The sequence below is a fragment of the Microplitis mediator genome, chromosome 6, assembly GCF_029852145.1.
Source record: "Microplitis mediator isolate UGA2020A chromosome 6, iyMicMedi2.1, whole genome shotgun sequence".
In the NCBI taxonomy this organism is placed as follows: Eukaryota; Metazoa; Arthropoda; class Insecta; order Hymenoptera; family Braconidae; genus Microplitis; species Microplitis mediator.
The window spans coordinates 19,787,874-19,814,133 of record NC_079974.1 but is presented as its reverse complement, the minus strand read 5'-3'; the positions used below and the strand labels follow the sequence as shown (position 1 = coordinate 19,814,133).

At 32.7% G+C, this 26,260-nt stretch overlaps 1 protein-coding gene across 8 annotated transcripts in view; it reads left to right on the top strand.

Moving 5' to 3' along the window:
- The window catches only part of LOC130669557 (potassium/sodium hyperpolarization-activated cyclic nucleotide-gated channel 2), a 185,714-nt gene that overhangs the window by 55,761 nt on the left and 103,693 nt on the right, over positions 1-26,260 (top strand). For 6 of the 8 annotated variants that reach the window (XM_057472521.1, XM_057472524.1, XM_057472522.1 and 3 more), the window contains exon 3: positions 19,196-19,279. The exons of 1 other annotated variant lie outside the window; for it this stretch is intronic. In XM_057472521.1, coding sequence (XP_057328504.1) covers positions 19,196-19,279 — 84 coding nt within the window. Of the gene's footprint in view, positions 1-19,195; positions 19,280-22,483; positions 24,003-26,260 lie in introns of those variants that run through there. One more of the 8 variants, XM_057472523.1, reaches the window with a different exon arrangement.

The following is a 26,260-nucleotide window of genomic DNA, read 5'->3' as shown; positions in this document are numbered from 1 at the left end:
CTACGATAAAATCCACAAATAGTTTACATAGAAAAGATAAATAGTGATGCGATGATTACCGGGCCAAATAAATTTAATATTAAAATCGTATTATTTATCGTCTATATTGATATATATATTTATATGTATTGATAACATATGAAGCTAATACTAGAAATAAAAGAACTTTTGTTTTTTTTTTGTTTTTTTTTTTGTTTTTTTTTTTTTTCATTTTATTTTCAATAATCTTCTTTTCTACCTTAGTTTATGCTATAATAGGAATGTCAAATGAAGCGATGAGTACTGGGCCAAATAAATCCTATCTCTAATGTATATTAAGTACTGTTTACATTTATAGCGAAACATATATTAGTAAAGTGTGATTTTAACATAGAAATGTATATATATATAATAATAGTAAAATTTTTTTCTGTTTTATGATTTTACGATTTTTTTTCTCTTTTTCGTATACAGTTTCTAAATTAAGTATAGGTAAAATATTTGAATATGTATCTATTTGTACCCATGAAGGAGTTTTAAGAACTACTTAATCATCATCATGAGTAGTAATATAAATACATATTAGCATGCATTATTTTTAGCTGATTAGTGTGTATGTAGAGTATTGTTAGTGTCTAATTAATACATTTTTGAGTTTTCCAACTTTTCGATAAAGTCTTTAATAAGGGTTAGTATTTCGACAAATTATGATTAATTTAGTTAATTTATGTATATTGTTTTATATTTATAAGTATTGTTAGCTCATCAAAAATATGTGTTTTATTATAGGTTAGTAAATAAGAAATTAAGGATTATATTTATTATATGTATATAATTTTTTTTTTGTTTTCTCAAAATTTCTTTCTGTTTTTAATTTTTTTTTGTTTGTTTTTTTTTATTATTATCAATTTTTGTAATATTAGTACATGCAAGTTAAAGAACGTTAGTAGTTTAGTATGTAAATCTTATGTGTAAAGTGCTGTGTTTTGGTGCGTTCTTGACTTACCTTAGTGATCGACTTACAGTCAACTGGTTGTTTTTGGTACGTCTTTTCCTATGGGGTGTTTTGATACGAGAAGGCCGTCTCAAAGCTCGCCTTAGATTGTTCCGCTTTTTGACTGGTCGACGCCAATGTTGTTCTTTCCTTCTTTTGGTATTATGATTTCCATTCACAATTAAATTGGAAGAACTGGATTCTACATCGTCAAGGTACTCTGGTAGTCTTGCTTGATTTTGAGGCGTCGGATATGGATGGTAACGAAGTCTTTTGTGGTTTGAAGAAGTTGATGGCGAGGAGTATTGCAAGTTGATAGGCATATGGCACGCAAGATCTTCTCTCTCGTTACTCCAAGATACGAGATCGTCGAGTATTTGGGGGAACGAAAATGCTTCCTGTAGATCGGTGGTTAAAGATTCATAAGGCTGCCTATAGTTGTCAATTATCGCATCTAGATAGATCTGCGTGCTTTCTCGCTGATAGAAATGTCCTACCATCAGTAAATTTATTAATCTGTAAGCACAGTTAATTGGATAACTAGTAGATGGGTCTATGTTGTCAGTTGCCCATGGTATTTCTTCAAACAGCCGTGGTAGGTCGAGGTTAGAAAGAGGATGAACGTACTGGGCTCGAATTTTCTTATATTTGCGTTGCCTTTTCAGATAATGATGACTGACCCAGTAGTTTTTCATGACTTGATTTTTGATAACTTCACTTTGGGCTATGATCCATGCGGCTTGTATTTCCTCATAGCCAGGCTTGATATTATCGGTGGTTTTTATGAGTAAAGGCCCATAAGGGATGCAAAAATCTGCTTCTAAAGTCCGTGGTTTTGGATGATTCTTATATCGATCACTGCGACGTAGACGTCTTAAGGCTCTTAGGCACATACGTCGATGCCAATGGTCTCGTATTACAATTAAAGAGACGAGGTAGATGAACAGTGTATCGACACCAGGGGGACGACTTTTCGAAGAGTATCCGTCTGTTATTTCGTGAGGCATGTTGTTCGTTTTATAAAGGAAAGGATTTTGACTGATGATCTCGTACCCACTGTCTTATGCAGATAGCATTAGTTAAAGCACAGTAATAATTTTTCTTAAGCCCGTGAGTCGTACAAGTAGTTGATGAGGTGCGGATTACGTCAAACTTAGGACACTTATAGTCTTTAATCTCTAAGTTTACTATGTCACGATTCAGGATCTTTTGTAGATACGTAGCTTTAATTGATCCTTTAGTGTAGATTTTTCTTGCGTTTTTAGCGTAACTTTCAAGGATATTAATTACTTCTTGGAGTTGAGTATCACCGTCTTCCCAATGAATACCGTGATGTTTCTTAGTTACCCAGTCGTTTCTTTGTTGATTACGTGGTGTCAGTTTATGATATGGAAATGGCTGTTCTATTATCCAGTGGCCTAAAATATCTTCAGTAGTGACAACCAAGGCAACTTCCTTCGGGATGAATTCTTCTTTGTTATTCCAAAATCCTTGGATGTCAATCACTATATCCATACTACTTTACAGTAGTACTACCTTAATTTATTTTTCAAAGAAAGAAAAAGAACGTGTCTCGTAATTCGTCGAATTGGTTATAAGCTGAACTTCTTTGATAACTAACACGTGTACAACGATACAATAAATTCTCTGACCAGTAAATTCGCAAATAGCTATTTCTGAGAGCCTTATTTTCGCCAGCTATGCAGGCGTTTTCAAGATCTTCGTGGCTTAATGAAGAAGGTTTTCTTATCTTATATGGTTGCAAATATTTTTCGTAAAGTTTAAGATCTGTCGTTGGATCGAAGTCGTGGGCTTCGTTGTTGAAAAAGTCTTGGTGTATTAAGTCGTTTCTGGATCTTAGATGTTGTCTAAATGCTCGCTTAACTTGTGCTGATCTCCAGAAATTTCGAAGGATGAAATGAGCAGTTAGTCGATGGAAATCTTCGAAACCTCTTTGGTACTCAGATTGTATCTGACGTTCGTTTATACGAGCGTCTCGCTCTTGGTCAGTGTCGAGTCTGTTTTCGATGAGGCCTTTACACATAATTCATCGTTATGTGTTGAGGACGTCGAAGGTAAAGCTCCGATTATTACTTCAAGATTTGGGTCAACCCCTTCGTCGACTAGGATGCTTCTTCGATAGGTCGACTGAGCGTTTATCACAGGAGAATCATTCCTAGTATAACAAAGAAATAGTTCGTAAGTTAGTTTGCGTGTTAGAAGAATTAAATACACCGTTAAGACTAATGTAATAACTAATATTCCATGCAGGATATAAAGTTGCAAATCTTCATGCGTTTCGATAGGATCGACAAGTTGTAGTTCTTGTTCTATTTGTTTTAAGGTGTAGTCGTAAGAAAGAAACCCATAAGAATCGATGAGAGATATGGGTACTGGACTGTCGTCGTTGTAATTCACTGAGCTGAGGGGTTTATATTTACGAATTCCGGGAAATAATTGCGTAATATTAAGTCCGATCTTCGGTTGAGGTTGTAGCAGGACTGTAGAGTCTTCTGATCCAAATAGAGTGGTATAACCGATTCTTGCAGAATAGCCAGAGCTAAGAGTTAGGGTTCCCATACCAGATATTTTTACGTATTCGGTGGAACTCCCATGATGTAAAACTTGCAGCAAGCTTAAATGCGGTATGGAGTATATCCACCCTTTTACTTCCTTTAAGGCTTTCCAAAACAAATAATGAGTCCTGCTCAACCTGATGTCGCATTTGCTAAATGAATCGTGTCTTGAATTTGCGAATATATCAGCTTCACATGAAGGATGGATAGCTGTCTCGTATATTACAAAATTGGGTTTGCAAATATAAAGATTTCTCAATTCTTGACATTGCTTAAGTTCATCTTCTTGAATTAATGTGTACCATTCATGATTCGAGGATATCATCAAATAGTCGGCTCGTGGCTGTATGTAAGCAGATCCCTTAGTATTATTTCCGAAAATTTGATGGACTGGATAAGGATGGAGTCTGTACAGATTGTATTTGAGTAACTGCACTAAGGGCAGGCGGAGTGTCAGAAATAGTTTACCCTCGAAAAACTTGAAATCGAACTTTATTAATTTGGAGGCCTTCTCGTTATAAAGATCTTCTGTTTTTATGGGGATTTGATACTGTGGATTCTTGTCAAGAAACATTTCCATAGCCTTAGAAATTCTTTTTGGGCTAAGAAGCTGTGGTGGGAATTTTCCGACCAGAATGAAGTTTATCGCTTCGATGACGTTTTTCATGAGGTTAAGATAATCTTCGAAGCAAGCTTGGGTATGCATGCTCCAAGTATTAAGGCGTTCGATGTACATTGAGTGTGATATGTTTTGTTTCGTTAGTGGACCAGACATTTTCTTGATAGGCTCCGAATATATATGGTAGTCTTTGTGTTGGAATGCTAGCCGTATCACGTCCTCATATAGGTCGGATTGAGTAATTTGCTTTTTATTTTCAAATATCAACGCCTTAACCGATGTAGAAGCAGTCATGATTTCATCAAATTTTTGGAGGTAATCTTGGAGGAGGGCTTTCGTATTTTCATCGGTAGGTGAAGAGTGATTATTCACTTGATCTGGATCAATCAGTTGTCTTATTATCTGTATCTGTCCGAATAATTTTCGAGACATGCGTTTGTAGTCTTCGAACCTTATGTAGTGTCGACATTCCGATTCTGCAATTGATGTCATACAATCTTGATAGATTCCAAGAATTCCCATGTCTGTAACAGAAGGAATTTGTTGTTCAAGGTAATCCAAGTCCACTATGGTGGTTAGTTTCCATTCATCTGGGGTAAAATGAACATCCTTCACATGCTCGTAATAGAGTCCTGCGCTGGGTTCCATTGGTCTTAGATGGACTGCACTTCCTTTTGCGTTGAACGCAATGGCGATGATGTTTATGAGGATCCATTGTAATGTTGCCATGTTGTTTGCTAAAAGTAGTTATTTTTAAATTCTTACTGTATTCTTGAAGGTTGAGAAAACTTATACTAATCTTAAAATTAACTTAAGGAATGTAGACGTGCGGCATGCATGGGATTAGTTTGGAAGTTGTCGTGTATTCTCATTTGGAACCTGGGGTTCTTCAGAGTTAGCTTCTCCAATAATGTTAGACTGGGTGTTAACCGTTCGAGTTCTAGGGGCAGCATAAATAACTTCCCTAGTGTGATCGGGTGGTACGTAGGGCAAGTACGGATAGATAGGTCGAATATTATTCACTTCTTGACATTCTTTTGTTTGTGATGGCTCTACATCTGTAGGTGCAGAGCTTTTTCCGGTCTTTGGTAGGTGTAAAAGAAGGTTGGTTACAGAGTCCCAGAGTGCTCCTATTAACCACACGCTCCATCCATATACAGTGTGTAGGGCATAACCGTGAATTAAAGTGTCCATTGCGAATTTTATCGCTTTAAACGTGAGATAAACTCCAAAGAGCGTTACACTAAATGTTCCTACGGTGTTGAAGAAATTATATACTTTTCCCCAAGCTTTTGCGAGAGACAATCTGATGGCTTCTTCATCTAGTAGATTATTAATTTTGATGCTGTTATCGGCCACGTATTGACCTGTCGCTCCTCTGGCGATAGTGTTTAATACCGCAGTTCGTTCCAACGGGAACATCATGTAGTCTTTAAGTTTCACAATGTCGTTGTCAGAATAAATACCGCCTGTGGCCAATCCTTGGGCTGGGATGTACTTCCAGGAATGATTTGTTGAGGCAGTTAGCTGTTCTGGATTTGGGACTGATGATAATTTCGGGTTCAATTCATACCATGAATCTTCTAGTCGATACATCGGCGCTAGTAGAGGATTACAGTCTATTTGCGTTCCAGTTTTGACTAATATGTGGGTTCGTGGCAACATATAGAATGTATCATTACCTCTGAGTACAGGCAGTTCTTGATAGCATTCTTTCGTCTCTCGTCGCCTTACGTCAACAGCTATGCACTTGGCAAACCTTATTACTTCGCCTGACACGTGTGCGATGTATCCAGGCTTCTTCATGAACTGGAATGCAAATTCGTCAGGTGCTAAGGTGGCTAAAATAAGTGCATTTTGTAGGACTTTCTTTTCGAGTTCACATTCTTGCCTGATCATGTCGTGGTAGAGCATCATAACTTGACTTTGTACATGCCGCTCGAGGTAAACAAATTTCGTATTTACATATGTGAAAAGATCCATCGATTTTGTATCTATATGATTAGCATCATGGAAAAATTCACTGTTGTCGGAATCTAGTATAAAAAGTCTCGGATGCTCGGTCTTGATTAACTTAGTTGCACAGTTGGAAATTTGGCCTTTAGCTGTTAGTGCAAATGTCACACCTCCGGTAGTGACAGAATATACTTCCTCTCTGAATTTTTGGTTGACATGATCTTGTATTTTGTTGGCGTTTCCTTCGTAGAGTATGGAAAACTTGCGTGAATTACATTGATCTGGAGGTAGCAAGTCCCAGAAGGTATTTCCTCCTTCGATATCCATACATTTTCCATGTTGATACTTGCAACGCACTCCAGATCTTAATATCACTTCATTTTGATCCAAATTGACGGGAGTATAGTAATCCTGTAAGGTGAAAGTGGCATATCCAGTTACGGTAACGCCGTCCCATTTACCATAAGCGTCGGAGTATGTTCCTCTATGACACCAACCACCGGCCGTGAACGACCCTGCTAGTGTGACTGGGAATCTGGTTTCTTTGGAACTATCCAAAGCGGTGAATTATATGGAGAAACAGATTCGGTTATTACACCGTCATTCAGCAATTTATTCACCTGTCGAGCAATCTCTTCTTTATGAACAGGCGGAAAACGATACTGTCTGACAGATATAGGAACTTCGTCTACAGTCGGAATAGAATGTGTCATCATTGTTGTAGCTGGGAGATCGTCTCCAGGGAGATGAAAAAGAAGCGGGAATTCTCTAATGAGTTCATGTACATGCTCTCTTTCCAGAACGTTTAAATGATCAAGTCGGAGACTAGCACATATTCGCTCAAATCTATCTTGATCGGTTTCTGGTACGTCACTTTCTTCGGAATCGTCAAAGAAATCTTCAGAGCTACCATCACAATCGAAGGGAATAATTTCTTGTGGAGGTATAACTAATTCTATATCATCTTCATAGGCATTAGTTGCATGAACGTAGCAAGTGTTATTATGGTTTGTAACCAGAGCATTACCAATAAAAATATTTTCGCGAGTTTCTATACGGGGCAAAAATCCGGTTTTCAAATCTGTTTTGCAAAGATTAATTGGAACTACCGTACGAGTTCGAGCTTTTAATACGATTATTGAGGGTTCGTCTTCTGACTGAAGTGTAGTTACTTGTGATGTGTCAAATGGTTCACCGTTAGTATTTTCAAGCGGAATCGGGTGTATAGGCTCGGAGTCAGCGACTATAGTATTGTGATGAAAAGATATTTCGACCTTTTCATTTGTTAGAAAGTCAATGCCAATTATTCCGTCGGTTGGAATAGGTAGTGGATTCTCGAGAACGTGGAATTTCTCGGGATTTGAGAAGAATGTGATTTCTGTTGTACCCAGAGTATCAAGTCGTTCTGTAGTGATCCCTTTTATAGATACAGAGTCCCAGGTATCGATTACTGTGCGAGGGGCCAGTGCGTCCTTCCTAATTACATTTATATCAGCACCTGTGTCGACTAAGAAACGAGCTTTGCCGTTTCGCAACTCAGGGGCTGTTAGGGTAACGACTGGTCCTCTACCCTGGACTTCGGACCACATTATGAATTTTCGACTGTTAGGAATCTGATTGTTGGTGGACGCGCTTCCGTGGGGTTCGCGCTGTTCGGCGTCGCGTCGTTCCGTCGAACCGCGTTGGAGTTTAAAAGCTCCTTAGGAGGTGCAGGGGAGTTTGGTCTCGAATTGTTTTGTTGGTTTTGTGGATTACCATTATTATTGTAATTCCCGTAATTATTTCTGTTGTAATTATTGTAACCATTGTTGCCATATCTCTGATTATTATTATCATAATTGTTACGATTATTATAATAATTGGGGTTATTGTTAGTAGGGTTATTCTGATTATTATCCTGTGGAGGATAATTTTGGTAATAGGGTGTATTATAAGGTACTGGAGGTGGATATGCTCCAGGAGGTGGGTATTGGTAAGGCATCGGAGGTATATATGGCATTGGAGGGAAATAACCTGGTGGAGGATAATATGGATAATAATTCCCAGGTGATCGACTTCGCGGACGGTAAGGTGAGTTACTACGCTCAGGATAGTCGCGTTTATCACGTGGTGGTGTTGTATCTCTAACTGGAGATCTACTATATGAATTAGAAGATCTAGTATTGTCTTCGCGAGCGAATCTAAACGGAATTGTGTTTCGGCGTTCTTCGTCCTGAAAGCTTACTGTTCGAGTTCTACGCGGTAGATCAAGATTTGCGGATTCAGATTGCGCGTACGCTAAATAGTTAGAGTTACGATGAGAGCTACCTCTCAGGTCTTCCTCGAGCCGTAATGCGATTTTATATGCATCGTCGAGAGTACCAGGATTTTGCACGCTTACTCCGTATATTAAATCGTCTGGTAGTCCGCGTTTGAATGACTCGAGTGCTAGACCGTCTAGCATTTTCTTCATCGCAGTCACCTCGACATCATTATTAAAGCTTTCGTTTAATGCGGTTACTGCATTAGCGCGAATTTTTTTAATTCGGGTATAATAGCTTAGAATTGACTCGTTTTGTTTAAGTCGTATAGCTTGAATATCCGCGCAGTATTGTGGATACGTTTTCTTGGTGGCAAAATATTCCTTAAGCGCGTCTCTAAGAGTATTCATTGTATTAATTGTTTTATCCGCGATCGCGTCTCTAGCTGTGTCCTTAAGTTTGGACTTAACTCCGTTAAAATAGGTATTTTCGAGGTTTTCTGGTACAATTGTGAGACCATTTTCTACGTCTTGTAAAAACGCTTGTAAGGGCATGTTTTTACCGTCAAAAGTCGGGACTTGCATTAACGCTTGATGTAGCGTCATACTTTCCCCGAGGGACGTGATCATTTGATCTGTTATATTTGCATGCCGGGTGATATTATTGAGTTGTTGGTCGACTTCATTATTATTAACTAGTCGGCCCAACCTGTTATTGTTAATTCGCGGTGGTGGAATATTTTGGGCACCTGGTAGAGGATCTTGGTTATCGTCTACTCCGTCATGACCATCCATTTCGATTAGTTATAAGAGTAAAAGAAATAGGAAAAGTGAGAATCCTGGTAATTATTAAGAAGCTAGCAAGGAAAAGGGATATTTACGCGAGTAAAAGGTTACGCTGATCAAAACAAAAATTTATTTATTAATTAATTGTTACCAAATTTAAATAGCCTTGTATTTAATTTATAATTGTTTATTGTAAAGTAATTAATGTTGGAAGTATTTTAATTATTCAGATATAGGTGTTGTGTCTGTTTGTGTTTGTTTATCCCTAGTTGTAGGATTGTTGTTGATACTACTGTTGGGTGAATTATCTTTTTCCTGAAGTTTTACAGTTTGTGTTAAATTTTTCCTTTTTACAGGATATGGTCCCACTGCTCCCTTATCTAATATTGCTATTAATTTTCGTATTTGATATTTTCTTCCAGCGCGTTTTCTGGTTCTCATTAGATAAAGTTTAGTTGTGTGTCAAAAATAAAAATTAAATAAGTTTATTTTATGGAACTACAATTATTTTCCTCTTCCGGATGTAGGTGATTTATTTCCTGATTTTGTGAATTATTTGCTGGATTTTGTAAGGATAGTGGTATTGTCACGGGAGTGTATGGTAACTCTCCCCTATGGTATATTGCAACTAATTTTCGCAACTGATATTTTCTACCAGCGCGTTTTCTGGTTCTCATTAGATAAAGTTTAGTTGTGTGTCAAAAATAAAAATTAAATAAGTTTATTTTATGGAACTACAATTATTTTCCTCTTCCGGATGTAGGTGATTTATTTCCTGATTTTGTGAATTATTTGCTGGATTTTGTAAGGATAGTGGTATTGTCACGGGAGTGTATGGTAACTCTCCCCTATGGTATATTGCAACTAATTTTCGCAACTGATATTTTCTACCAGCGCGTTTTCTGGTTCTCATTAGATAAAGTTTAGTTGTGTGTCAAAAATAAAAATTAAATAAGTTTATTTTATGGAACTACAATTATTTTCCTCTTCCGGATGTAGGTGATTTATTTCCTGATTTTGTGAATTATTTGCTGGATTTTGTAAGGATAGTGGTATTGTCACGGGAGTGTATGGTAACTCTCCCCTATGGTATATTGCAACTAATTTTCGCAACTGATATTTTCTACCAGCGCGTTTTCCCCGTTTCATTCGGTAGTTCTAAGTTGTGCGCACAAGGTACTTTTCACAATTGCTCCATAGATCAATTAAAAAGTAAGAATACTAAAATAACTGATCTGACGAAATATTACAAATTTTTATGTCTTCTTGAAAATGAGTGAGTTAGTGGAAAATGAATGAACCGCCTGGAGTGCAGCAAGAAGTCTGCGCAATCCCAATTGATTCGATGAAAGATTGAATAGAATTCGACAAGAAGTCTGCGCAATTCTAAGCAATCAATGAAGGGTTGAATAGAATTCGACAAGAAGTCTGCGCAATTCTAAGCAACCGTAATTAATGAGATGAGTAATGAGTGGGTAATGAATGATTCAAGGTTTAACAAAAATACTTGCAATTTCGGGTGCAAAAGTTTACCAGTTGTTTGTACGCAAAACTCAGCAGTATTATAAAATGAAAGAATAGACTTATCCTTAGAAAACCACAAATTATTTTCACTGAAATTGACTCTAAGTTCAATAATTGAATTTATCTGTAATAAATTGAGTTTTCGTCTAATATTTGCATACGAGGGTCAAGAGGCGCTAATTTGTAATTAAATTTCAAAAATCTTTTAGGTATATCGACTGGTATAAGTTTGTAGTTAATAAAACTTTTTGATCTGTTAGCGAGTAAATATTTTTTTATAAAAGGGCACGATGGTGCGTCTTCTGCGATTGCAATTAATCTTTCTATGTGAAATTTTATTTTTGTTTGTTTAGTGCGTTTTAGTGTAGATGAGTTAGGCATAAACGTGTAGTGGTGATAATTGTGTAGCTAATAAAATTGTAGGTAACAATAAATTGCAAGAGTATTTGAATTATTATGAAGTATTAAAATGAATAAAGTATTAAGATTGGGAGTTCGGAACTTTTCAAAAAGTTTTATTTTTAAATGTAATAAAAGTTAGAAAAGATTTTCAAAAATAAAATTGTCAATAGTTTTAAGAAAAGAATAATTAACCTTTTGATTACACAGAAAAATTTTACAAGAAAGATTTTCAGAAATAATTTTGAATTTTTATTCCAGGATTTTTATTTTAGTAAAATGAAGATTAATATAGAAAAAGGATGTCAGGTAGGGGTTAAAGGTTACTGGGTATAATTCTTTGAAAGGATTTCGGAATGATGTTGACGTGTTTCGAATTTTCCACGATAAATAATTATTTTATATTTTTTTTCTTTTTCAGCGAAATTATTTTAAAATTGAAATGATTATAATAATAATTGTAAGGAAATTAAATGAGAGTTATTTTTACTTTAAGAAAAATATCAAAAGAAAAATTTCGCTTTTTAAATACAGATATTTTAAATTGCAAAAGAAAATTTGTCAAGAAATTTTATAGAGAAATTTCTTTTGAACAATAAAAAGAAAAATATTTTGGATTTTAAATTTCAAATTTTCAATGTGTAGATTTTTAAATTCGAGAATTTATCGAATTTATAAAATTTTGAGAATTAAATATGTACTTAAAAATTACAAGTTGAAATTTAACTCGGAAATTTCAACAAGGCAGGACGTTGGATTTTTTTAGATTTATAAGAATCGAATAAAATTTAAAAAAAATTAAATAAAAGAACAATTCACCAGCGTATCCCACCGCTGTCACCAAATTTTTCGACTGTCACGATCGGAGTGAGTGAAGGCGACGGGCGAAAGGGTTATTTTAATTTATTATTTAATATCGGAATACCGAATTACCTCGTTCTATAACTCAACCAAGGAGTTCGATTGAACCGTCACGTGGCTAGTGTGAGAACATATGAGTGATTGGGCACCGATTATTAATTTATAAGTTATAATATGAAATTATTTTTATTCTGTCATCCAACCAAGGAATTCGGCTCACGTGGCTGATATAAGAATGTTATAATTTCGTATCGTTTATAACTTATTTGTCTATTCGTACCGAGCGGATGTACTATAGACTGTCCCGTTTAATGACCTGCGTGGCGTTAGGGTAGGTCCGGGATTTCTGAGCGAGAGGGATGTTGGGTCGGTGAATATGGGCCCTCGAGAAGACCGTGTTCTTTCTCCGTCTTACTTAAGTTTACTATGACTCAAATTACAAGCACTTGAATGCCGGAGAAAAAGGATAGTAAATGAAAAGACGAATGTATATAAAAAAACATGTGTAGTATATTGACAGGTTAAATTTTACATAAAAATATAATTTTAGACTTACCCAGAAGGGTTGATGTACCTGCACACACACTCACTCCAAATTCACCAGTTTGAATTTGTGCACACAGGAATTTACAATGTTTATGACAGTTTATTGAGATTCACAGGTTGAATCTATTCAAACGAACGCACTGCACGCTGAACCGAAAGGCCGGCTTTGCCTTCGAGTGAATTTTCTATGATTTTTAGATTTTTATTAGCGGAATTAATTATTCCCGAACAAGAACTCCGATTTGGACGTCACGTGAAGGGATTTAATTAATTTTAATGCGAACTCAAATGATTTTATTTTAGGTATCCAACCTAGGAGTCCAGATGCCTAGGCGAAGGACCGTCACGAGGAAAGGTTTTAAAAATAAAATTTAAGTCGCGTAATTTATAATTTTTAATAAAAGAATCGAGTTGCGATTATCGATCTAGGAGTCCGGTTGCCTAGGCTGTGGACCGTCACGAGAACGAATTTTGAAATCGACTCAGTGAGTCTTACTCTCGGATTTAGATAGATCCGACAAGGGTTTCGGTAGTAGAAGTAATGACTGAATTTGAGTATTTTTCCGGGGTTTATATATGAAAAGGTTTGAAAGAAAAGTAGGACCGAAGATGAAATAAAGAATGGGTTAAAGAAAGAGGAAAAATTATATATAAGGGTTTGATTTTTGAGCAGCTGAGAATGACATATTTATTGCGGGAATTCTTGGTATTTTGTAGTAAACAGGATATAAAATAGAAAAATAAGTCCGCGGTGGGCTGTTCGAAAATAACTTTTATAAAATATATGATGACATTTGCTGAGAAATATAATTAAAAATTTGAGAGAAAAGTTTTTCTATGGTGGTGAAGGGGGAAGTGAGGATCCGCGGGGAATCGTGGGATTTTAAAAACGACATCTCTTTGACAAATATATGATGACTTTTATGGTCAACATATTTTTGTACTCTAGAAAAATATAATTAAAAGAAAAATAAAATTGAGAGAAAATTTGGGTGATAGAAAAAGAACAGAGAGGTTCTGCAGGGGACCATGTAGTTTTTTTTTTAAAGACAGCGTCTCTCTGACAAATTTATGACGACACTTGTTACCAGTATTTTAGACGGTTCTGAGAAATGTAATTAAAAATTAAGAGAAAAATAAAATTCGAGAGAGATTTGTACATTAGAAAAGAAATAGTAAGGATCCGCTGAACAGTGGAACCTATTGGTAACAGATGTTTTAACTGGAAAAGTCGTAAAAATTTGAGTCGAGCTAAAACAAGGAAATGCTTTGACATATTTATTAAGACTTTTACGATGACGAGGGACTCGCGGTCGCGGAAGACCCAGAGAAATCCTCGCGTGGGACATCTGGAAAACATTGAATCAGCAGGTTCCTCGTAAGGGACCGGCCATAGCGGTGCAGCTGTGCGTACTATTTTCTATTTGCTTGTTTCTTTTAATCTTGTAACTTGACCGTTCATACTTGTACACTAGTCTGTGGGAATTCAGAGCAAACCCAAAATATGTTAGTACCCATATACGGGCAACACACATATATATATATATATTTATATAATGTAAACACATGTACATTACGCATGTACGTATCTTGATGCATTATTGTATTCTGGTGAGTGTGCTCCGAATTCTCCAGATTAATTTTATATAAAATAAAAATGAAAAATTTTGAACTTAAGGTTCGATTGAGTGGTGACTCAGGTGTACCGATTGTTACAGATTCGTTAAAAAAAAAAATCCGGAAGTTATTAATTGTCTGTTAACTTCAGGATCATCCATTTTTTACGATCCTGAAGTTAGCAGACGATTAAAAATTTTTGGATTTTTTTTAACAATTAAATTTGGAGAAAAAAAAAAACTAAAAATATGCGCATGTAGAAAATTTCAAAAACTACAAGTGCATTTTTTTTAAATATTTTTTTTTTTCCATAATTTATCGTTTTTTAAAAAATCCAAAAATTATTAGACGTCGGCTAATTTCAGTATCATCATTTTTTTAGGGTCGATGAGGTATGCCCCTTCTTGATCACAGATATTGTATACTTCTTGTTTGAACAATGACAGTATACAAATTTAATTGTTTCAAGTAAATTTATAAGAAGTTAATTTTATTTACACGGATAAATTATTCTCGTTTGAAATATTGTGGTGTCATAATAAAGTCGGATCCTGTTGCCCATCTACAGAAATTGAAATGTACCCTAGGAACACAAGCAACAAATATTTTGCATTATGAATTAAAGACAAAAATTTTGTTAGGACTAGAAAAATTTCGTGGCGCAAGAATTTTTCTTTTGCTTGAAGAAAATTTTTTACGCCAAGAAATCCTTTTTTTCTGTGTGTGTTTATTACAATTTTCCGCAAGGTTGCCAACATGGCCCGGCTTTACTATGACTCCACAGCATTTTAAAGAAGAATCATTTTTCCGTGTTGTAATGTTATATTATGAGAACTTGAATTATCAAATTATAGATTTTCAATAAAAATTCATTATGAGTACAAGGGAGAGATGGTTAGAGACGTTTATATTTAACTCTGTAGAGATATATTGATCAAACCTTTTAATGTTTGGAATTCCCAAGTATTCAAAGATTTTAAATTATTCAATTCAAACTCGAAAACTCGGTTTGAATTCAGAATTTAAATTTCTAACTTAAATAAGATGAATTATAAAAATTTCTCTACAATATCTATTCAAATTTACCATTTTCGAAATTAAAGTCTGTAAAATTTGCTGCTTAAAATTGTATTCATTTTATTACTATAACAAATTTCTAAAATTACAGTTTAAGCTTTAATGTTTAAAGATTTTTGCCCCGAAAGCCTTTTTTACTGTAGAAACTGTAATTTTTCAACTGCTCTTTTTTCCGTGAAGAGTTAATTATTCAAATCTTTAGTGTAATTAAGTTGTTAACTATTGTCTGACGATTAGAGATTGAAGTTATCTTACTGTCACATAATTTATAGTAATAATTATAAGCCATTAATTTACTATTACTTAAGATAGTAATACGTCTTAATGCTTAATTATTAATAATTCTGCTATGCAATATGAGAATAATTATCCCCCAATATCCTTGTACTTACTGCGCTTTTAAATTATTAACTCACGTCAAATTTTATGGAATAATCAAAAATTTATTTATTTTATTATCACCAATTTTTTTGACTTGTAAAAAATATATAACTATAGTTTTGAAAATTCATTTTTATAGATTCTGCTATAACAATCAATTCAAAAATTTGCCCAAAAAAATATTCTTGTACGCGCTTTTGATACTGTATCGTATTTTGCTGTGGTACAGCCTATAAAATTTCACGGTTATCATACAATAATATATAAAAATTTGTACAAAAATTTCTTCTAACTGGAAATAATAATTAAAGTGTTAATATTAACCTTTGAACTCTAAGAAAAAATTAATCCAGTACTTGAAGACTAAAGAAAAAAATGGATTTCACATCATAAATTTTCTTTTCATTCATTCATTCATTCATTCTTTCTTCCACTCACTTACTCATTCGTGTAATACAATTATATGAATATATATATAAACCAGCCTATAAGATTAATTGTTCGGCAATTATTGTCGACAAGTCAACATTTAAAAGAAAAAAAAGTTAAAAAAAAAAAAACATTGTTCTTTATGAAGCATTTTATTGAAACACTGGAAGAAAAAAATCCTATTATCCCCATCCCCTTTAATAGAAAGTAAAAAGTAACAATAATTAATTGAGGAAATAAAATTGTGGGGTTAGTTTTTGAGGCCAATGAAAGAGTATATATATATATATTGAGTATCGATCATCAGTATCATATGTTTATATGATATACTGATACAACTAGAACATGACACATATAAATGTGATACAGGATGATATTCACCGATGACACATTCAAGGGTATTATATGATAAAAATGACGGTGAGAATAAGAGTTTACAATCAGGGTATTATAGACGACAAGTTATCAACGTGGCCATGAGTTTTCGGGGCCAGTTGGCCGAGGCCAAACTTTATTACCTGAGAATAAGAGTTATCAAAGTAAAGAGAGGCTGATCGATCAGTAGTTTACTTTCATCAATATATATTTTATATTAATACATAATACACATGTGTGGGTATAAATATATCGTAGAAGGTCAAGCACCTCACGGATCAGACAATGAAGCACTTAAGGGCTGTTGATATGCGCACGCGCTTCGACATTTACTTCGATATCTCTTATATTTAAGTGCAACAATTGTTCCTCTTTGTAATCTTAAGGTCTTTTGATGATCTCTATGACGTTTTTTAGAGTATATATTAGCACTTTAACTTAAATATCAAATTTTTACTTTGATTATTTATTTTAGTACTTAGAATTTTATATAAAAAATAAAGGAAAAATTTAGCCGACGTCACGTTTATACTCAAAAATTAGTTAAATTGATCGAAGTTCTTATCATCCGTAATTTGACTTCGATTTGTGCTCTTTTTAGTGTCAAGAGCTTTTTAATGATTACTTTCAAAGAAGACATTACATTATTTTTTAAATCCTTAGTTGAAAATTTATCACGAAAAATTGAAAAAATTAAATGAATGCTTGAGTTCCAAAAATTTTATCAGCTTTTTTCATATCTTTCATCATTATTAAAATCTATTGAGTATAAAAAAAAATTACAAGTGAGAATTTGACTCCACTGAGAAAATAGATTTTGTTCCAATTATTTTTAATGATAGTAAAAATTAAATTACTGGAAGAAAAAAATTTAAAACAGGATAAGCACATGAAAGACGGTATACTAATTTAATATCAAATGGCGCAAAAAATTTAAATATAGGGGAGGAAGGGGCAAAACGGAGTAGAGGGGCAAAATAGGATTTACCCGAAATTCTATAAAAAACGTTTGTTTTTCAAATATTCCAAAATTACTTTTGTCAATCGAATTAAGCATTATTTATTTATTTTTTTTTTTTTAAACTTTTTCAAAAATCGAAAGTGTCAGTTGAAAAATATTAATGACTTGTTTTGCGATAAAAACTATTAAATTTTTTTTTTCTTTTTTTACAACCGATACACTGTAAAAAATCGGGAGTGAATCCGGATTTAATTTCAATCCGAATTCACTCGGCATTCACTCCGCCATTCGGAGTTCCGGAGTTTTAAAAAAAATCACTTCGCATGCGGAGTGAATTGGGAGTTTTTTTTTAGCGGAGTGATCTCGGAATGACGCGGATTTTATTTCACTCCCATTTCACTCTGGTCCGAAGTTTTAACATTTATATTTAACTGTTAAACAGTCCATGTGTGCGAGTGCGTGTGTGCAAGTTCGCGTATGTGCGGGTGTGTGTGTGCGTGTGTGCAAATGTTTGCGTGAATTTTACTCCGAGGGGAGTGAATAATTAAAAATTCATTCACTCCGCATTCACTCCGTGAATTTTTTACAGTGTAGTTATGTGAATCACAATTTTTCTTCATGTAAATTACTAATAAGAAAATTTAATTTAATCAAATTTATTTAAATTCCAGAAGTTTTTTTTTACCTTTTTAGGGAGTACCCTATTCTGCCCCCAAAAAATGATATTGTTTTTTTTTTCTAATTAAAAAAATTAAATATTTAACGTTCCCGAAAACTCACTATTTCCTTAAGTACCCCGTTTTGCTCCTCCCTCCTCTAAATAATAAGAAATTTTTAAGTTTGAATCATACAATCGATCTTACCTTGGGATTTTTTCCTCCACCAGAATAAAAGATTCGATACAAACTTAAATTTGAATTTAAATTTAAACTGTAGCCAGGTTGTCAGACTCTGCAGTTCCCTAGATTATATTAAATCTATTGTCTAAATTTTTCCGTGCGTATACAAGATAAACATACGTATGTTAATGGACAGTTAAATTTATTTATTAGTTAATAAATTCATAATTATTTGCCCAAAGATTCTTTGTTACAAGTCCAAGTTATCATATTACTCGGTTTCTTTGGCTCAATGTAAATCTAACTTTAAGCTCATGAATTATTCAAAATTTATCCTCCTTTCTCTTCCCCGGGTATAATGACACTCTTAACGAGTTTTCAGCTACCACGTGAATCCACTAACCACTTATAATGTAAATAATTTCACGTACATTTAGTTAATAAAAATGATTTATTATAGTATTTAAAAGCTACGGGAAAAAAATGCCACTTTTGTGGTAAAAATATTTTTTTTTTATATCATCAAGTTACGCGTGAGACGGTAAAGACATAAAAAAAAAGTAATGGGGCTAAAAAACTATGCCCTGGCGAGTATCCATCAAATTAAACGTCAAAAGTGTCTAATAGCCTTTGGTAAAAGTAAAGACATGTCACGCAAACAAAACTTTTTACAATATTAAGCATAATGGAAAAAAAGTGTAATTCATTTTTCCCTGTTACGTATAAATTCAAAATTGTCTCTCAAGTGATAATTCAATAATTTAAATTTAAATTATTCCAATTTATTTCCGCGGCAAAAAACTTTTAAATTAAAAAGGAACAAAAATTTAGTTTTTTTTTTAAATATTTAATTGTTTAATTTTTATTTTACATGTTAATTAGTAATTATTTTTTGAAATTACTTTGTTAGCATGAACGCATGTTTTAAGTGGATTCAATTAAAAAAATTTAGAGAAATTACACGGCCGAGTAATTTATTTCAATTTCATTTACAAATATTTTGTTTATTATTATTTTATTGTTGATACATTTTACAGTTGCCATGGAAATGAGGCTCGGCATTCTGGAAAGCATGAAAAATGTTCGTCTCAGAAGCTCGAAACCTCCTGGCCATTTTCCTTGTAAGTTTATCACTTATATTTTTCTCCAGTAAAAAAAAAATAGCAAATGACAAAGTAAAAGAACGATTCAATTTTTATCGTCAATAGATCGACGACAAAAATTGATTTTGCTATCGAGTGAATTGCATTTTTTTTCTATTTCTTATTCTAACGTTTTATATTTTTATTTAAGCTCTCATCCTTTCTCTCAAGAAATACTTAATCTTTATCCTTCTGAGCTGAAAAAAAATCCGTATTCCTATCATTGCTCATCGTAATCGAGTTAAGTCTTGTCAGCTTCGGGATCGGAAATATTGACAAGATAATTTCCGGGAATTCTTCATCGAGCTAAGCAATTGCGGTCGAAGAAGCTTTATGATCCTCTTTATTTCTTTTAAACCGATACTTAAAAATAAAATACAAGTAAATACTAAGTATTAACAAATAACGATTAATAGAATTTAAAATATACAGAGCAAGAGAAAGGAGGGAGGGGGGGGGGGGGGGGGGTGATAAATCGAAGAAATGCAAGCAAAATGGTGTACCTCATTACTCTTAGTACTTCAATTAAATCTTATTATTTTTTTTTTCTCGATAACTGTAAAAAATCATTTGGAGCAAAACAAAATTTTTTCCAAAAATTAATTTTGGGATTTTTTCACGCAGTAATTCTATTGTGATAAACTTTTTCCATTCACTGTAAAAAGAGCGGTGTTAAAAATGGGATCATTTTAACTCCGCCCGGTGTCAAAATAAAATTACACCGATGTAGGAGGAGTAATTCACCGGTGTTAAAAATACCGGTGTTAAAGCGGGGTAACCGGTGTGAAAACAGAGTAATATCGGTGTAAAAGCGGGGTAACCGGTGTAAAAGCGGAGTAATACCGGTGTAAAAGCAGGGTAAAGTGCGTCCGCTCGGAGTAGCTTTAACTTTAAAGATCATAAAACACAAAAAATGTCAGTTATTTATGAAAATTAATAAAAAATATCATTTATTAACAAGTATAGTGATCGAGTAAGTAAAAATATTCACAAAGTAAAATATTTTAACACCGGTAAAGAATATTTACACCGGCGGTGGCGTTATTTTTACACCGCTTTCGGTGTTGAAATTTAACACCCCCGATTTTAACACCTACACCGCTTGGGCTTACTCCGGTGATTTTTTACAATGTTTGAATTGAGCGTAAATTATCTTACTTTACAAATTTTGTTGAAATCAAAGAAAATTTTTTCATTTTTCCGGAAGTTGAAAAAATTTTCTTTCATGGCAACTCAAAATTTCTTCACTTTCTTCCAATAAAAGTCAAATTTAAAAAACTTACCGTAGATTCGTCCTCACGAAAATTTAATTTTTCTCAGCGTCCCGTTCTGCTTCTTCCCCTAATGATAAAAATAAAATATGAAATTAAGTCAATTAACTTTTTTTTACTTCTTTTGCGTACTGGCATCTATTCTTTGATCAATAATTGTGCACTATTTGGCGCTGCCAGGTGGTACACATCTCTTCGTGGGCACCCTCTGCTTCCGACAACTTTTACCCTCGTCTCATTGTATTTACGTCCGATGGCGCCACATTCTAGGTTGTAAAATTAAACCCCTAAACGGGTTATCAACTCGATTTTATATGGACGTGGTTCTCACATTTACACGCTCTATCAATTCATCAATGTGTACATGATCAGATAAAATCTACCCCCATGCAAAGTCAAAAAGTTAATTATGATAACTTTATTTACTTTTATCATTATTATTATCAGTAAATAAGCTGTACTTATTTAACTCTGAAGAGTTACTTTATCATTTCTTTTTTGTATAATTAATTAACCAGGGACCGGAGGAGTGAGAATTTTTTTCAGGACAAATCTCACCCTTATCATGACCCTCTAACTCTCAGGGCGTGCCTGACCTTAACACCAATTGGTCGATACTACTGAAAATAAACCAACTCTCAGCTTATCCGCTGATTCTGTTTATTTATAAATTTCAATACAAATTTACTTGTCATTTTTTATTATACATTTTATTTATTATTCTAATTTTTCTTTACTTTTTTTCGCATTACAAATTTTTATGTTATTTTTTTTTATTCTCTTTAAAAAATATCAACTCATATTTTTATTTTTCATCTGGAATCACTCAAGTGTCAAAATTTAAGGGTCTCCTGACAGTTGGTTTATTTTTCATATGACAGCTTTTTTTTTTATTTTCCATTCCTAATAACTTTTATTTTCAAACGAATCAAAAGCGAAATTTTTTTATTTTTAATCTAAAACACAATTTTCTAAACAAACTTTTTTTTTTGTTATTACAAAAAAATGATTGAATTTTCCGCCCACTTTTTTTTTTAACTATCAGTAAAAAATATAAAGCTTTAATATTTAACTTATTCACCCTAATATTTTTTAATACTCATTTTTCTAATTATCTATAAAAAAAAAGTCTTCCCTCTACACGAGCTAGTGTACTAAATTTCCCGTGGGTATAAAAAAAAAGCCTAAAATAAAAGCAAAGAGATGAAAGATGAAAGAAAGTACAACAACATTTTTATTATAATGAGAAAAACTCATCTCAGTATTTAGATTTATAATCATCTTTAAATTTTACCCTCGTCATCAAAACACTGAACCCTCGGCACAAAAAGCACAAGAAAAAAAATCGAGTGTTCTTTATAGCTCCAAGTGTACACAGGGTTTAATTTTCAGTTATGCAACCTTCTGGTGAAAATTCATGTGCTCCAGAAAGCCCATGGTCGTTCACTTAGGTCACCTATATATGTATATATTTAAATATATACATACTTACACTTGCATATGCTTACCAAGCTTCAAGTTTAATTCTGACATGTGTGCAATTCAAGTGCACTTCAATTATGAACAAGCATTTAGAAGGTGGCGCCGCAGTACGATACATTTGCAAAATTATTTAACCAACGTAATGCACTTTCTTTAAATCCAGTCTCTTAAAAAACTACCCTAGGAAAGTAATTCATCTCATCATTGAAAAAAAAAAAAAAAATTTCTATTATAAAAATTAGCGACTATTAGAAAAATTTGAAAATTAATTAAATTATCGTAGAAAAATATATGTGCAGAGGGTTTAAAAATAAGAGGATGAAAATTTCATTGAAAAATCCGGCAATGAAGCGCATGTAAAAAATAGTAGTAAGGGTAAATGTTATATGCGCAGTCGTGGCTTCACTCGATATTACAGAACGGTCTTACGGGGAGTGACAGGTGTCGCCGTTGCGAGGGTGTAAGGAAAGCTCACCGTCGCTGGGACATTTCAATTTATATATTTCACCTCAAAATATAACAATCACATACTTTTTATTTAAATTATAACATAAATTTTTAAATTACACTAAAGTAATTTATAATTATATAAAAAATGACTTTTAAAACTTTTAAATACGCAAGTGAACATAAAAATATATTGAGTGCAGTGAGTGCAATAAGCGAGTATTGAAGTGTTGCTCAGTAGCATCGGACAGATGACGTAGGTAAAGTCAAAAAAAAAATCGAAATTTGGAGTATGAAAAATTTTTGAAAATGGTTTAAAAAGTTTGAATGATCACTCATGTAAATAAAAATTAATTTTTTAAACTAATGAAGAAATGAACTGAAAATTTGACATTTGAAAAAAAAATATTTTTAAATAAAAAAAATTGTAAGAAAAATTGATCTTCAATGAAAGTGTGTTACCGTCCCAATAATTATTAATTTACCAAGCTTAAAATATATATCACATGTCATATTTAAGTATACCAATCTATACCACAACTACTATTACGATAACAATGATTGCCTTCAGCTGATTGATAAATCCTTAAAGAGAAATTTGAATTTACTGCGCAAGCCCAGTGCCTTGGATACCGAGTCGCTCGCTTTTCAGCTTTACTTTTTTATATATATTTCGCGATACAAGTACATCAGACAGACAGACAGAGCAGTCATACAAGATACACTTATATTATTTAAATAATAAAATATTGTCTGTGTTGTTTATATATATATAGAAAAAATAAAATTAAAAAAATAGAATATCCTCGACAAGTGTTTTGTAATTAAATTTTCATAATAGACGATGCTTTAACTTAAGATTTAAATAAATTTATGACTTCACTGGCTGTGTATACATTTAAATAAAATTATAAATGCTAAGTGTTCGATATTAAAGCCTTTAAATAACAACAATAGTAATTAAATTTAAATCAAATGCTGATAAAAAAAATGTTTGTATACAAAGTTAGATAATATTTTTGCTATGCACTTTGTTAATTGAGCTTTGATGCTTAATCATCAAGATCATCATCATCATCATTATTATTATTGTAATAATAAATAAAAGATAGCAAATATATACGAGATATAATAAATATTTGCTCAGTATCATTTATTGTAAGCGATGTCATTTAAAAATATTTTACGAAGATGTCTAATGAAAACACGAAAAATAATAGGAAATGTTTTGAGCAACTAATTTTAGAAAGTAAATTAAGTGTTAAATTATTAAACGCGAGTGAGATAACTTAAGTTCAAGATAAATCAATTATAAGATAATAACACAGGGAGAAGAAAGAAAGAGAAGAAATAGGGGAGAGATAGATCAAGAAGAAGGTGAAGAAGAATTTATAGAACAGAAGAAGAATGACGAAGTACGGGTTCGCACGACTTGCGATATGGCGGCCAAGACGTTCAGCGAACTCTCAACCGCCACACAATCAGGAAAACAATCCCCTCATGTATGCAATTATTTATTACAGAATCAATTTGAGCATCAGTTGGTTGGATATGCAAATGCAAATGCAATAAATTTACACTTTATTTTGTTGTTGTTATTACATACATCCATACATATTATTATTATTATTTTATTATTGTACATGTACTTATGTTAATTGAAATTTTCTGCAATTGCTCACGCTGGCTTGTCACAAGATCATGAGTTTTGAAAAAAAAAAAAATGCAATATGCTTTGAGTGTCACCCTGTGCCTGAAGATAATAAACCCGAGACAAATTGTTAATTAATCAATTAATAATAAAAAAAAATAATAATAACAATCATGTATTTTTGTCACTAGAATTTTATTATTACTTTTTATGATTAAATATTTAAGAAAAATAAATGTGCAATAAATTTTGATGTTAATTCATGCAATAAATTTTTTTTAATCATCGCTTTGCTGCGCTGCCTTATCAATCCCACCTCATAGCTTTATGTGTGCGAATGACAAAGAATTTTTTTGTTACCAATAAAAAAATGGTTTTTATAAAATTTTTTGTTGGATAAATAATAAATATATAAATAATTTTACACGAGTGATTTAACCCAGTAGATACGGTTACATTTGTTGATAATCAATGAAAGTTTCACTTGAGGTAAGATAATGGGGTGTCTGCATGCAAATAGTTTATTATTAGATATATAACTTCTATACTCTCTTACGTACATGACTAACGCACTCAAGTATTTCTGTGACGTAGATGAGTATATAAGCTTATATGTCGCGAAATGTTCTATATATATATATATATACATATACTATGTATATATACATAATTTTTTTGTTTAATGTATTTATATTATTATCGTTACGAAGAAAAAAAAATCGTTTATCGTTCAAGGGTTCGCGACCGTACCAAGCTTTTGCTCGTATTGATCTCGGTTACGCCCCCACCTGCTCACCCCCTGATACTCCTCTTGTACCCCCGAACTTCCGGGTGCCCTTTACATAGATATTCACATATATATTTATTACATAGTTACTAGACTACTGAGTATTTACAGAAAGCTGTTGTCCGACAAAATATATTTTTTTTTTTCTCACACAATAAATTTCAAATTTTATATTTATTGCAATATCCCATTTTTTTATGAAAAAAAAATTTATCACATAATTGTTAAATAATTATTGAGTACGATTTGAAATATCTGTTGGTTCAATCGATTTTCCTGTGACCTGGTACACTCGTTTTCATCGTGTGGTTTCTTAAAATCATACATCCGCACGATCGATAGTTATTGTCGAAGCGATATATCCTGATTAACATCAAACATGAATATTACATAAATAAAAAAAAAATAAAATAAAATAAACTGCAAACTATTGACACTCAATTATCTTGGAGCAAAAATAAAAATTAATTACTCCGATTATTTTATAAAAATAAAATTATGAATAATAAATAGTATATAGAACATATAAAATGCATAAATATGTATGTTATTTTATAAGTAATAAACCAGAAATAAAAAAAAGCAATAAACCCGGTTCAGAATTCAGAGATAGTTACTCAAGATTACATTATGAATTTGCGTGACTGGTGTGGTTTTTAAAAAACACGCACTCTCATCCACTTGCTCTATTACTATACATTTGAATATATATATGTATATATGTTACACTCATTAAAAGGTTCGTGACGATGATATTTTGTACCGCGTAACATTAAGTGATGTATAGTTGGCGCGAAGAATGGACGTCAAAAAAATTTCAAGTCTTTTGAGTATGAGAATTAGTGTAACAAAAAAAAATATATATATATAATACATATACATAATAATAGTAATAAGAAGAATCTTTAGCGCATGCTTACTTCTTTAGTCTTTAGCACTAAGGCAGTATAAAGTCTCGTCATTGTCGCGATCCGTGACCTTACCCTTGAATAAATAAATATCCCTTGTCACGTGAGCTTGATAAACCATTCCTATATTTATTATTTTTTTTCTTTCTTATATTTCTTATTCCTGTACATGCATTCCTTTGACGAATAATAATCTTGTCAAGAATTTTAATATTTCTTCTTTCTTTTATGCTGATTTAATACCGATCGTTATTCAAGTACAAAGAAATAAATTACAAGGTCATAGTAAAAATTTTTTTAGTTAAATTATTTATATTTTATTTGAATATGTTGGATTCTCGGTACAAAATTTAATCTTTATTCTAATATACATTTTATTTGATATTTCTTTTTAATAAATATCTGTTCGAAATA